At 39.1% G+C, this 12,037-nt stretch overlaps 1 protein-coding gene across 4 annotated transcripts in view; it reads left to right on the forward strand.

Moving 5' to 3' along the window:
• Positions 1-12,037, forward strand: part of PDZD2 (PDZ domain containing 2) — a 369,690-nt gene that overhangs the window by 325,750 nt on the left and 31,903 nt on the right. For all 4 annotated transcript variants that reach the window (XM_012738435.3, XM_076007958.1, XM_012738438.3 and 1 more), the window contains 5 exons: positions 1,609-1,682; positions 1,829-2,054; positions 3,214-3,331; positions 5,000-5,132; positions 11,184-11,265. In XM_012738435.3, coding sequence (XP_012593889.2) covers positions 1,609-1,682; positions 1,829-2,054; positions 3,214-3,331; positions 5,000-5,132; positions 11,184-11,265 — 633 coding nt within the window. The remainder of the gene's footprint in view (positions 1-1,608; positions 1,683-1,828; positions 2,055-3,213; positions 3,332-4,999; positions 5,133-11,183; positions 11,266-12,037) is intronic.

The following is a 12,037-nucleotide window of genomic DNA, read 5'->3' on the forward strand; positions in this document are numbered from 1 at the left end:
TCCTATATGCTAATGATAAGACGTGCCCAGGCGTAATGCTTGCATGGCGGAATATTTATTTCTCTCTTAGAAGAAGGGTTCACTCCCAGGTGGTGTTTGTGTCAAGTTTCAGAACAATATAAAATTCTAGCAGAGCATTTTTATAATGGATGTGCCATGTGTTCACTTGATTGAAATTCATCCTGCAAGGCTGGTAAAATGGAGCAAAATGGGGGAAAAAATCAATAGTTAAGAAAGGTTAATAGCACTTGATTCTCCTGCATGCTGTTTTTTCATGTGTGTTCATTTACAAGAAATGTAAGTCATTGGAATGGATTTTCAACCCGATGAGTGATATGTTTTTAAAAGAAAATCTTGTATACATTTTAAGAGCATGAGCAATCATTTTATTGTTTGCTCCTTTTCCCATGTGGAAATAACCCAAAAACATAAACCTCCTCACCTAAATGAGTAATTGGTTCTGGTGATTTTAAACAGAGATTACTTCTCTTATTTTATAACTTCTGTAATTGCATTAAAGAGAAGCCACATAACAAAAGCATGGGGTACTGCTACATTTTTGTAACTTATCCACAGTATTCCTTTAGTCACATACTCAGTGTGCTCCTGGGATTGGCTGTGTATGAGAGGTGTAAATGTGTGTTCTTATGCTGCTTTGCACTTTCTTGTAGGTGTACGAAGTCCCTCTTCTGTACTGCACTGCTGTGCAAAGTTCATCTGTTCTTCTCTCTGGGGCATCTTTGTAGTGTTTTTGATGAACTGTTATTCTAAAAAACAGCCCTTGTCACAAGAGTGCTAACCAGAAACAAGCTCTGATGAGTCAACAGGATGTCCAAGTTCTTTTATATTCCCAGCAGATGCTATCAAATAGCTTGAAAAATGACTTGGCTATACCTTCCTAGGAATGAAGATGATAAGATAGTGGGTGGGGGAACGGGGAGGCGCATGAGTGTGTGCATTGCCACACGCCTTGCAATTTGACATTGCCCTGCAGTAACCTCTGAGACAGAGGCCCATAGTAACTTGCCAGCTTAATGACAGAGAATCTGGAACCACATTGATAAGACCAAGCACCTAGACTATTTGTGGAGGTGGGGCTGCCATTTCTCAATAATACCTTGGCAAATTTTTTGTCTTCATCATTAAAACCATTTTCTATACACTATGATTATTCTCTGGGCTTAAGGAGCTTGTCTTTCTGCAAATACAGGAGTGGCTTCTCAAATGTTGCGTGTTCATGCTTCATTGCCAGTGGGTTTAAGTTTTTAAACAATGACTATGAGGAATGCCTCGGAACTCAGTTTTTGCAGTTTAGACTCTGAACGTGGGATATCTACTGTCAAACTTGGCAATAGCTAAAGAATAAGATGTTGATGTTTCCCATAGTTGTTTTAATTGAAATATAGAAGCACTGCAAAAAAATATGCATTGTCATTAATTGTCCCATTTTGTGACATTCCTGGGAGCTAAGTGATTAAAGTGGATTGGGACAATAAAAGTCATTTTGTAGAGAGGTAAATCAGGGACCATATGGTAACCCTTTCTAAGACTGAGCAGTGAGATTCCAGGAAATTAAAAGTTAATGTAATTCTCACATTTGATCACTAGGGGATGAAATCCTAGATGTGAATGGAATACCAATAAAGGGCTTGACGTTTCAAGAAGCCATTCATACCTTTAAGGTAACAGCATTCTTATTGATCTCCTTTGGCCTCCTTGGTTTCCTCCCTTTATTTCCTTATGGTTTGGGTTTGGTGAGCCCTTTTTTTACCCTTTGACATAAGGACAGTATGAAAAGTCCAGCTCACCTTCCTCCTTGTTTTCTCAGCAAATCCGGAGCGGATTATTTGTCTTAACGGTACGCACAAAGTTGCTGAGCCCGAGCCTCACGCCCTGCTCAACTCCCACACACATGAGCAGATCCGCCTCCCCGAACTTCAACACCGGCAGGGGCCCCTCATCGGGTGGCTCTGACGAAGGCAGTTCTTCATCCCTGGGTCGGAAGGCCCCTGGGCCCAAGGACAGGATCGTCATGGAAGTAACTCTCAACAAAGGTGATACCAGCTGCTGCCCACTTGGGTTGCGTTCTCTTGAGTAACAATTTGGAACCTGTTCTTAGGTTAATTTTTTCTCATTTTTCTATGATTTGTTCCTTTGGAACAATCAGCTATGAACAGGGTGGTGTTTTCTTTGTAGACAGTGGGATCAAACGTAGAGATTTTCATTACTGTAGTTATTAAGGTAGAGTTGAGGGAAGTTACCATTAGCACAAGAGCTCTCTAAGCTCTCCCCAGATGAATCACTGTGGGTCAGGGACTCTTGTTAAAAAAGATCACTGATGAGCTTAAGTCTAGGGCTGATGCATAATTTTAAAGAACTAAAGATGACAATCAAGAAAATAGTTAAGGGCTGGGCGCGGTGGCTCACGCCTGTAATCCTAGCACTCTAGGAGCCCGAGGCGGGCGGATTGCTCGAGGTCAGGAGTTTGAAACCAGCCTGAGCAAGAGCGAGACCCCATCTCTACTATAAATAGAAAGAAATTAATTGGCTAACTAATATATAGAGAAAAAATTAGCCGGGCATGGTGGCACATGCCTGTAGTCCCAGCTACTCGGGAGGCTGAGACAGTAGGATTGCTGAGCCCAGGAGTTTGAGGTTGCTGTGAGCTAGGCTGATGCCATGGCACTCACTCTAGCCTGGGCAACAAAGTGAGACTCTGTCTCAAAAAAAAAAAAAAGAACATAGTTAATACCAGTAACTGGAGTCCTGGGTGATTACCACATCTTCTTTTCATCTTTGTTTCCTTGTCTTCTCCACCTACTGTAGAAATATGACAAAAAATTAAATAACCAAGAGATCAGTTGCTAAAAAGAGAGGCAAAAGAAAGCTTAAAGGTGTGTATCCAGAATAAAAACAGTACTTATACCTCGCCTATTTCCACAAACAGATTTGAGGAGGTTCTGTAGACTAAGCAGAGTGGGCCATTAGACACGCCACAGTCCACAGTTAGTTCCTGGTTTAGCCGTGCGCTCGTGCGTTTCGTTAACAGAAATGGCAGTGTTGGCAAACAAAAGCAGAATTTATGTTCTAAGTCTGAGCCAGAAATAAATGGTTATTTGCCTGAATAAAAATCCAGTTTCAAATCAGTTATGCTTTTTTTCTGATTACTGTATAATTTTTGTTTTTGTTTTCTTTGAATGATGCCTCTCACAGAGCCAAGAGTTGGATTGGGCATTGGTGCCTGCTGCTTGGCCCTAGAAAACAGTCCTCCAGGCATCTACATTCACAGCCTGGCCCCGGGATCCGTGGCCAAGATGGAGAGCAACCTGAGGTCCGTTGCATACCTGGTAGTAGGGAGTTCTGGTGTGTTCGTGAACATGCAAAAACACATGCATAAGATATCTCCTCTGTTACATTCCTTTGAAGGATGCTAAAGCCTTGAATTATTTCCAGTAATATAGCCAAGACTACAGTGAATAGCATCTCCAAAAATTAAAAGCTAATATAGATGCAATTTGGTTGGATGAGAGAGAACTCTGCACCTTGGCTTCTCTACCTGTTTTGTCCTATCTGGACTCAGAAGTTCAATTTCAGAAACCTGTCAAAGTGCAACTGTATATAGAGATCTATGAGTATCTCAATATTTTCCTTCATTTTATATTCATTAATGTAAAATTCATATGAAATATTGGAATTGCTTGGAATGGTTCAGAATCACTGGATGCAAAAGAGCCCTGAAATTGTGCCCTTGCGTGGGAGGCCTTTCTGATTAAGTATTATCTCTTGAACCTTTTCTGTTGCTTTTATTCCTTTTTGAACAGTGATGTCTAGGTGCCTATTGTCTGAAATCACTGAGTATCTGGCTTCTTAATCCAGATAAGTCGAGTTGTAGCACGGGTATTCTGTTTATTAAGAGATGTCTGTGTGATCTATATATTTAATGATTGTAGTGGGCCAGTGCCCACCTAAATGTCGCAAGAATGTACACGTGTCACACAAGGTACTCTGTCCAAACAATATCACCTTTCTCCCCTGTAAGCCTCTAAGTCCTTTAGTGGTTGAGGAATTGTCAAAATGGCATTCGTTGAAGTTGCCATTTTTGGGCCCTGTTAATAGCTTATATTACATTTTCAGTTAATCATCAGAGTGAATTTCCATATGAAAAAAAAATTTAGCAAATCATCCAAAGTACATTAAAGAAAATATACTTTTAGAACCCAAGGAAAAAAGTCCTTTAATGACATCCCAAGATGATGTTTCTTTCTTGAATGGTTCCATATGTCTGGAGCCTGCCAAATGAGCATTCTTCAAACCCCATATAAAGAGTCTTTGTTCTCTCCTACGGAGTTTTCTCTCTGTAATTTCAAGTCAAAATGGGCAACTTGTCCCCAATTTCTCATTTGTTCAAATTTGAAATGTTTTTACAAATTCTTGGGTAACCTTTGAGCTTCAGATATTTCCTCCTTAAATTATATTACAATAATCATTTCAAGATGGTAGGAAGAAAGAAACTGGTGGTGGTCGAGGGGCCAATCTCGTGATGATCGAGCATCAGAGAGACCCGAGTTAGCTCAACAGTGTGTGACATCTGAGTGACTTCCCTGAGCCTGTGGCCTTATCTGTAATGGGAATGAGTACAGCTGTTCAGAGCATTATTATACAGATTGCTTTGTATGGGGCCTGGCACACGTATGTGCTCAAGAAATGGGCTCATACCGTCTGCCATTTTTTGTCCTTATTATCAATCTTACTTAACTTTACTACTTCTAAAAATGCCAGGAGATATGCATAATGGCCTTTGCCAATTTAAAATCTAACGTGTTTATATGAATGTGTTGCTTTTTTACACGAATGCAAAGATGAAAGGATGTCACACGCTTCTGTAAAGTATTCAGAAAAGATTTCATATTATAAACATCTCCCAGAAGCAAAGCTTTTTTAGCTTTTGCAAGGCTGCCTGCTAACACGGAGTGCGGATTATGTCGCCCTCCCTCCCTAGCCGCGGAGATCAAATCCTAGAAGTGAACTCCGTCAACGTTCGCCACGCTGCTTTAAGCAAAGTCCACGCCATCTTGAGCAAATGCCCCCCAGGACCTGTTCGCCTTGTCATCGGCCGGCACCCTAATCCGAAGGTGACGTATTTCATTCCGTTCTGAGTATGGAGACGTGACATGGCTATTTGTCCAGCCGCAATGATACGCATTCCTGGGATGACACACACACTTTGGTGAGAGGGTTCACCCAGCGGGGGATGGGCAGTCAGCCTGTGGCCGGTACATGTGCAAATGAATCGTTGATCTGGACTTGGTCTTCACATGCTTAGAAAATTTTATTAGAAAGTTTTGTCAATGTTATTTGGTAAATCTGAAATTTGGTCAGGTGGAAGGTAGGAATGCGAGTTCTAAGTAACCCCTACTGGCTGTTTGATCTCCTGCAAGATATTTATCCTCTTTTGGGTTTCTGCATCAATAGAATCTGAGAGCCTTGGGCCAGACAGTCTGTATGACTCTTTCACTTTCCAGAAAAGAAAGCTTTTTGTACCACAATCCTTTGTTTACCCACATGTTGGAAATTCTCTCATCTTTAAGTTTAATGCAAAGTGATTAATTTTTTAAAACAGGGTCAGTGAATTTTAAAGTTTCTTTGATTAAGCAATGAGAAGGTATCAAGATTGAAATAGTATGAAAATAAATTTTTTTAAGTAGTTGGAAAGATGACTATAATTTAACTTTGTTAATACACTTAATTCACTTAAACCAATGACTTTCTTGCATTTATATACAATTTCTAGAGTGCAAAGTTTTTTAGATACTCTGAAAGGAAAAAAAATGTCTTCTGATTTGAGGAGAAATTTTTTCTTCTTAATGTTCATTTGACTATTGGGTAAAAAATTGCCCATTCATCTTACCAAATGACTATCTCACACAATTTAAATAAATGACAATAAGATGAGGTCTAGCTTTTCAAACCAACTGCTTATTTGCAAATGTAACTTTGTGGTTTTTGCTTACATCAAAGTTGGGGAAAATAAAGCCCAGCATTTCAAAAACAACTATGATAGAGAACTTATTGGTTAAGTTTATTCAAAATGGTGAAGGATCTTGTATTTCTGTCTGATGAACCAAGTCCTTGAGACTAAATTTTTAAATTCATGCTAGGATCTTTTCCATGAACTACTCAGGCAGGTGTTCTCAAATCTACCTAAACAGCAAAAATACATATTGGAATTCTCCCAACCATGACATTTACTTACGTTCACATTTTCCAAAACTGGTTTTGCCTGTTCTGCTAAAGACAGATTCTGAAAGTGGGAGTCCTTTCTTGGTTTATCAAATGTGAACAGCTCCATGAGAGAGAAGAGGAACTACATGTGATTTTGAGCCAGGAGGACATACGAAATCACTGAGGCTCATTGCGTTTTTTGGTTGTAAAGACATTCCTATAGTCTTCTCAGTCTTCTTGAGAATGAACTATTAAATATCATTTTCCTACTTACAAGTTTCACATGGTAGGGAAGAGGGACAATTCTTCAAGTCTAATGTTGGCAACTTAGTCAAAGATACCACCAGCCCTTGTGAACCTGGAAGTGAACAAAAGAGGCAGCACACCGAGGAGTCCCAGAGGGTACACTGAGATCGGTGTGGAGGTTTCGAAGCAAGCGTCAAGACAGTGGAACAGAGAGCCTGTCCTTCCCTGTCCCCCTCCAGCCAGTGTGATTCCGATCATCAACTCTTGTCCTATATCAAATTTATGACCTTAACATTTATTGAGCTTCCACTGGGTACCAGGCAATGTCAACAAGCCAGGGCTACACAGATGAATTAGAATGTATCCCTACTCAAGAAACTTACAACCTAACCTGAAGGAGTTCTTAACCCAAAGTCCATGGACCTTGCAGGGACATTATGAATTACACAAATGTGGGCATGTGTGCGCATTTGTGCATAGTCAATAGCTTGTATCGAGTTCTCAGTCATACCTGCCCCCAAAAATGTTAAGAATTATTTTGTTAGGGTGTGAAGAGATTACTATTGTTAGACAAATAAAAAAACGAGACCATTTAAAAAGTGGCCACCTCCTCTGTCTAAGCCATTCTGGACCTGAGCAGAATACTTCTGTTATTTAGGCCTAAGAGCCCACTAATTTTTTCTTAGCATCAGTATCACACTTTTGACCCCATACTAAACTTGCAGATAATCATAATCCCTACGTTGTTGGCCTTTGCTGTCTGTCACTTGGTTATATCTCTTCTATGCTTGTACAGTTGCTTTAAATTTTTTGAAGCTAACCATAGGACTCTTTAAGTTCAACTCAACCCACCTTGAGCACTATTTTTTGTTGTTTTGAGTATTCAGTGTAAAAATCCTTTTTAAATTAGCTTATCTCTAACATTGTGATCACCTTGTATTTAACAAAATATAACCTTCTTTTAACAACTCAAAATGCTCATTAAAAATGTTAACCCTTACCCATGCCCGTCATGTGGTCACTCCTTTTGTATTATTTGTAGTATTAATTACATCCCAGGCTGCTGTGCATGATGTGTCTGTACACCATTTTAAGAGTGACAAGCCTATGCCAAGAGATCTTGTAGGTCCCCATGTGCCACATCTGAGATTTCTTGATAGCATCATTTTTAGGCTCTTAGTGATGTTCATTTGTTGTGTTGGTCCTCCCCGGTACAAATAAGTGCTATTGAGCCATGGCTCCATGTCTTGGCTGGGTAAGTGCTTGGACAAAGATCACCATTAGACTGATTCAAAGTCTACTCCCCAACCTTCTTTTCCAGATTGTTTTATCTATATGCATTCTCAGAAATGTCTTGCGTAAAAAATTTTTAATAGCTATCATTCATATAAAACCAAATCCCATTTCTACCCTTTTCCATTTTTTTCCTACTTGTCACCTCCCATGTTTCTCTTATCTATTCTGTGGTCCTGACACCTCTTTTAGGATCTGCTTTACTTTGTTACTGCTGTCCCCAGGGCTCTCTTCGGATCACTTTTAACAGCATTTTTCCTTATGGATACAACTGGAGCAGTTCTCAGCTCCCTCCAAAGTCCCCACTTGGATACTGCCACCCATGTCCCTCCTTTTACCTGGAGAAGCAATCCAGTGAGCTGTGGCTGACCTGATACATCCCTCAGCAGCCTTATAGAAAATTAAGTTTTCAGGCTGGGTGCGGTGGCTCATGCCTGTAATCCTAGCACTCTGGGAGGCCGAGGCGGGCGGATCGCTCAAGGTCAGGAGTTCAAAACCATCCTGAGCAAGATCGAGACCCTGTCTCTGCTAAAAAATATAGAAAGAAATTATTTGACCAACTAAAAATATATAGAAAAAATTAGCTTGGCATGGTGGCACATGCCTGTAGTCCCAGCTACTTGGGAGACTGAGGCAGAAGGATTGCTTGAGCCCAGGGGTTTGAGGTTGCTGTGAGCTAGGCTGATGCCACGGCACTCTAGCCCAGGCTACAGAGTGAGACTCTGTCTCAAAAAAAAAAAAAAAAAAAAGAAAAGAAAAGAAAATTAAGTTTGCAGTGGTTTACAGTCATTGGAGTCCAGGCATGTCTGACTTCAAAATCTTTTCCAGCATAACATGGGTCATGATTTGTTCAGAGGTTAAGTTCATCTCAGCCCAAAAACACACTTCTGTTTTGCCAATACAATCAAACATCAAGATGGCATTTCAGTGCAAAACATAATAGTCCTGGTGGACTGGTGGTCTGTGATCCCGTTGAATATGCAGGTTGGTTCATGTTTCTAGCCACGGTAAAATGGTCTTCTGCAAGAGTGTTGGAGCTGTGTCCAGCAAAACCAAACTTCAGTATTTGACTGGATTTCACGTTTCTTCCTAGGTAAACATGATGTTCCTAGTTGTAACATCATACCATATTTTCCCTTTAGTCAAGATTCCATTTTATGTTTAATGTATTTTTGTACCACTTGGCCCAGCATTTCATGCCAACAGTACATTTTGCTACTAAATGTATGTGCTTCCTTAGTTTTCGTGTTGTTCCAAGAGAAATACCACAAGGATTTTCTTTTCTCTTTTTCTTATAACATCTGGAGCAGTGGCTGCCCAGTTGGGATATTCAAACCTTCCAGGTCTAGTCAGGCTGAGATTTGGACCTGCTAGGGCAGCAGCTTCTAGCTTATGTTAAGAAGAAGAAAGTAAGAGAAGTCCATTTTTCTCCTGCTCAGAAAAACAATTACAAATATTGAAAGTCTAGTATCGAGAAAAATAGCAACCACTGTTTAAGCTGATATCTTCCCTGGCTCATTTAAAAATATATATATATTCTTTACTTTGCAGAGGTATGTGTGTATATAAGTATATATGCCTGTACGCAGGTATGTGTACATATTTTATTTCCTATGAGGCCTACTAGAAAGTATTACATAAAGGCCATTATGTGATTATGATTTATCTGTTATGTTAAAATATTATGCTGAATCCTGTATAGAAATATTTATTTACTTAAGATAAATTACTTCGCTTATCTAAATATTATTTATGCTAAATATTATTTTAGTGCACAAAATTACCATTCTAAGTTTAAAATATTCTTACCTTTAAAAAAGAAACGCTATAAATTTTCTTATTACTTTAAAAAAATATCATATATTTCAGCATATGTCAGGCTTTACAAAAAAATCTTCCCGTGAATAATGACAGTTATGGATAACAACTGAGGGAAAAAAGCCATGAATCTGCCATGATACTAATAAACATAGAAGGAATTAGAGGAGTTACAGAATCACTGTTTTGAAAACTTCATAGTAATGGTTGATTCAGGCAAGAATAATCAATAATGATAAAAACCACGGGGTAAAAATATATTGGGGAGCAGAATATTTATATATTCTCAAACTATTAATATTTATTCACAGTTTACTCATTAGTGACTGAAAAAATCCAGTGGATAAATCTGACAAATTCTGTCCTAATCAAGAGATCAAAGTTATCACCAATTATGAGACACATTGACTTTGAGTGCCTCTGGGTGCACCGAGAAGGAAGCCATTTTTGTAGTTTTTCTGCCAAAAAATACATAATCTAAATCTAAGCATGAGGAAACTATCAGACAGATCCTAATTGAGGGTTTGGATTGGCCTGGTTTCTTCCAAAATATCAGTATCATGAAAGACAAAGAAAGGCTCAGGAACTGTTTCAGATTAAAGGAGAATAAAGACACATGACATCTAGATCCTGGGTTGTATTTTGGATTGCCAAAACCAATTTTTTTTATAAAGCATTACTATGCAAAGAAGTTGATCCATGACAGCCTGCTACAGGTCCGCAACAAGATGAACTCGCATCAGAATGTAAATCAGTTACATCGCTATGCACACCATTGAGTTCAGTTGACATTTTTTTCCCTAGCAAGATATTGTTGATGAAGGAGGCTGCGTGCTAATTTGCATTCTGGAGGAAAGTCCTTATCACAGGCTGGTGTCAAACTTTCTGTGAACTAGTTCCAGCCTACAGACATACTTTGAATAGTACTTCTAAAGGACAGTATTGGAACAATTGACCAAGTTGGAATATGAAATGTGTATTAGACAGTCATCAACATTAAATATCCTGAATTGGATAATAGTATCATGGTTATTTAAAAGAATGTCTTTGTTTGTAGGAGATACATGCTAAAATATGTACAGGTGAAGGGTCATGATGTCTGTAACTTACCAGACAATTTACAACCAGAAGTTGTAACTCTGTGTGTGTGTGTGTGTGTGTGTGTGTGTGTGTGTGTGTGTGTGTATGTAGAGGACATGCGTGTAGATGTTGCAAAATGTTAAAAATTAGTGAATGTAAGTGAAGAGTATACTAGCATGTTTTATGTAGGTTTAAAATGGTTTTAAAAAAAGAATTAGAAGTGAGTGTTTCAGAGAGGGGCAGCTATCAGCCATGTTGTTGGTAATCTTAGCACCTGAATGCTTTGCTTACTGAACTTGGGAACCTCTCGAAGGTCGTGTTAGGCATGCATTGTTCGAAGCAATCCACAAACCCAGCTGTGCTTCCTGCATGCCCTGAGCTATTGCTTCAGAGGATGGTCATAATCTTTGACCCTGAGGTTTGCCTCTTTATCTGCGCTCAACTCTGACTCTGGTCCTTGCTACTTTTATTGGGGGAAATAAATAAATAAAACCATCTAATTTGTGCTTTCTGCTGAAAATCAGGTTTCCGAACAGGAAATGGATGAAGTGATAGCACGCAGCACTTACCAGGAGAGCAAAGAGGCCAATTCCTCTCCTGGCTTAGGTACTGTAATTGCACATTTTCATTCAACATTCGGAAGAGTTTCTCATTAAGTTCCCTCACTGGGCACTCCCCAGTGCAGTATCGCTGGATTCTTTGTAATTTTCAGGTTTGGTGAAAGTAGCCGTCAAAGAAAGTCTGTGCTTTCTCTTGGCTGCTACTTTTGATTTTTGCAGTTATTTAGTGTATGTCATTAAAGATAGAATCATGCATGCTGCCTATACAACTTTCAAACAATTTGCAAAAGTGAGTTAGTGTTTCACGTATTTATGCTCGATTCATCTGAAATGCTGTAGATGAAAGGGAAATGATAACCAAAATATTAGTAGTGTGGTAGATGCGGACTACATTATCCATCTGAAAGCCCAAAATTTCTTTACATGAATTTAAAAGTTTCAATTTAAATAGGGTAATATAAATGGCAAGAATCTTGAGTTCCCCCTTAAGTGGAAAAGTTCAGGAAGAGGATGGAGATAGTTGGAATTTCATGTGAATTTAAAATTAAACATCCTATTAAGTTTTAAAACTAATGTTTCCTGTAGCAAGGAAGCCTAAAGGGATTCTTCAAAACATTTCTTAGCTCGAGATTTACTGATGTTCAGACTAATGTCCAGGAGGAAAAGGAACTGAGACATCAGTTACTGGCTGTCAGAGGAAAAGGAAGGCACAGAATTTTTTGGCAACCATGAAATACCATGATTCTCTGCATTCATAATGAATATATTTAAAGTGGTCATGGCCATAATAGGCTCTTTATTCAACCGGTTCGTTATCC

Source organism: Microcebus murinus, chromosome 11 (assembly GCF_040939455.1).
Source record: "Microcebus murinus isolate Inina chromosome 11, M.murinus_Inina_mat1.0, whole genome shotgun sequence".
Lineage (NCBI taxonomy): Eukaryota > Metazoa > Chordata > Mammalia > Primates > Cheirogaleidae > Microcebus > Microcebus murinus.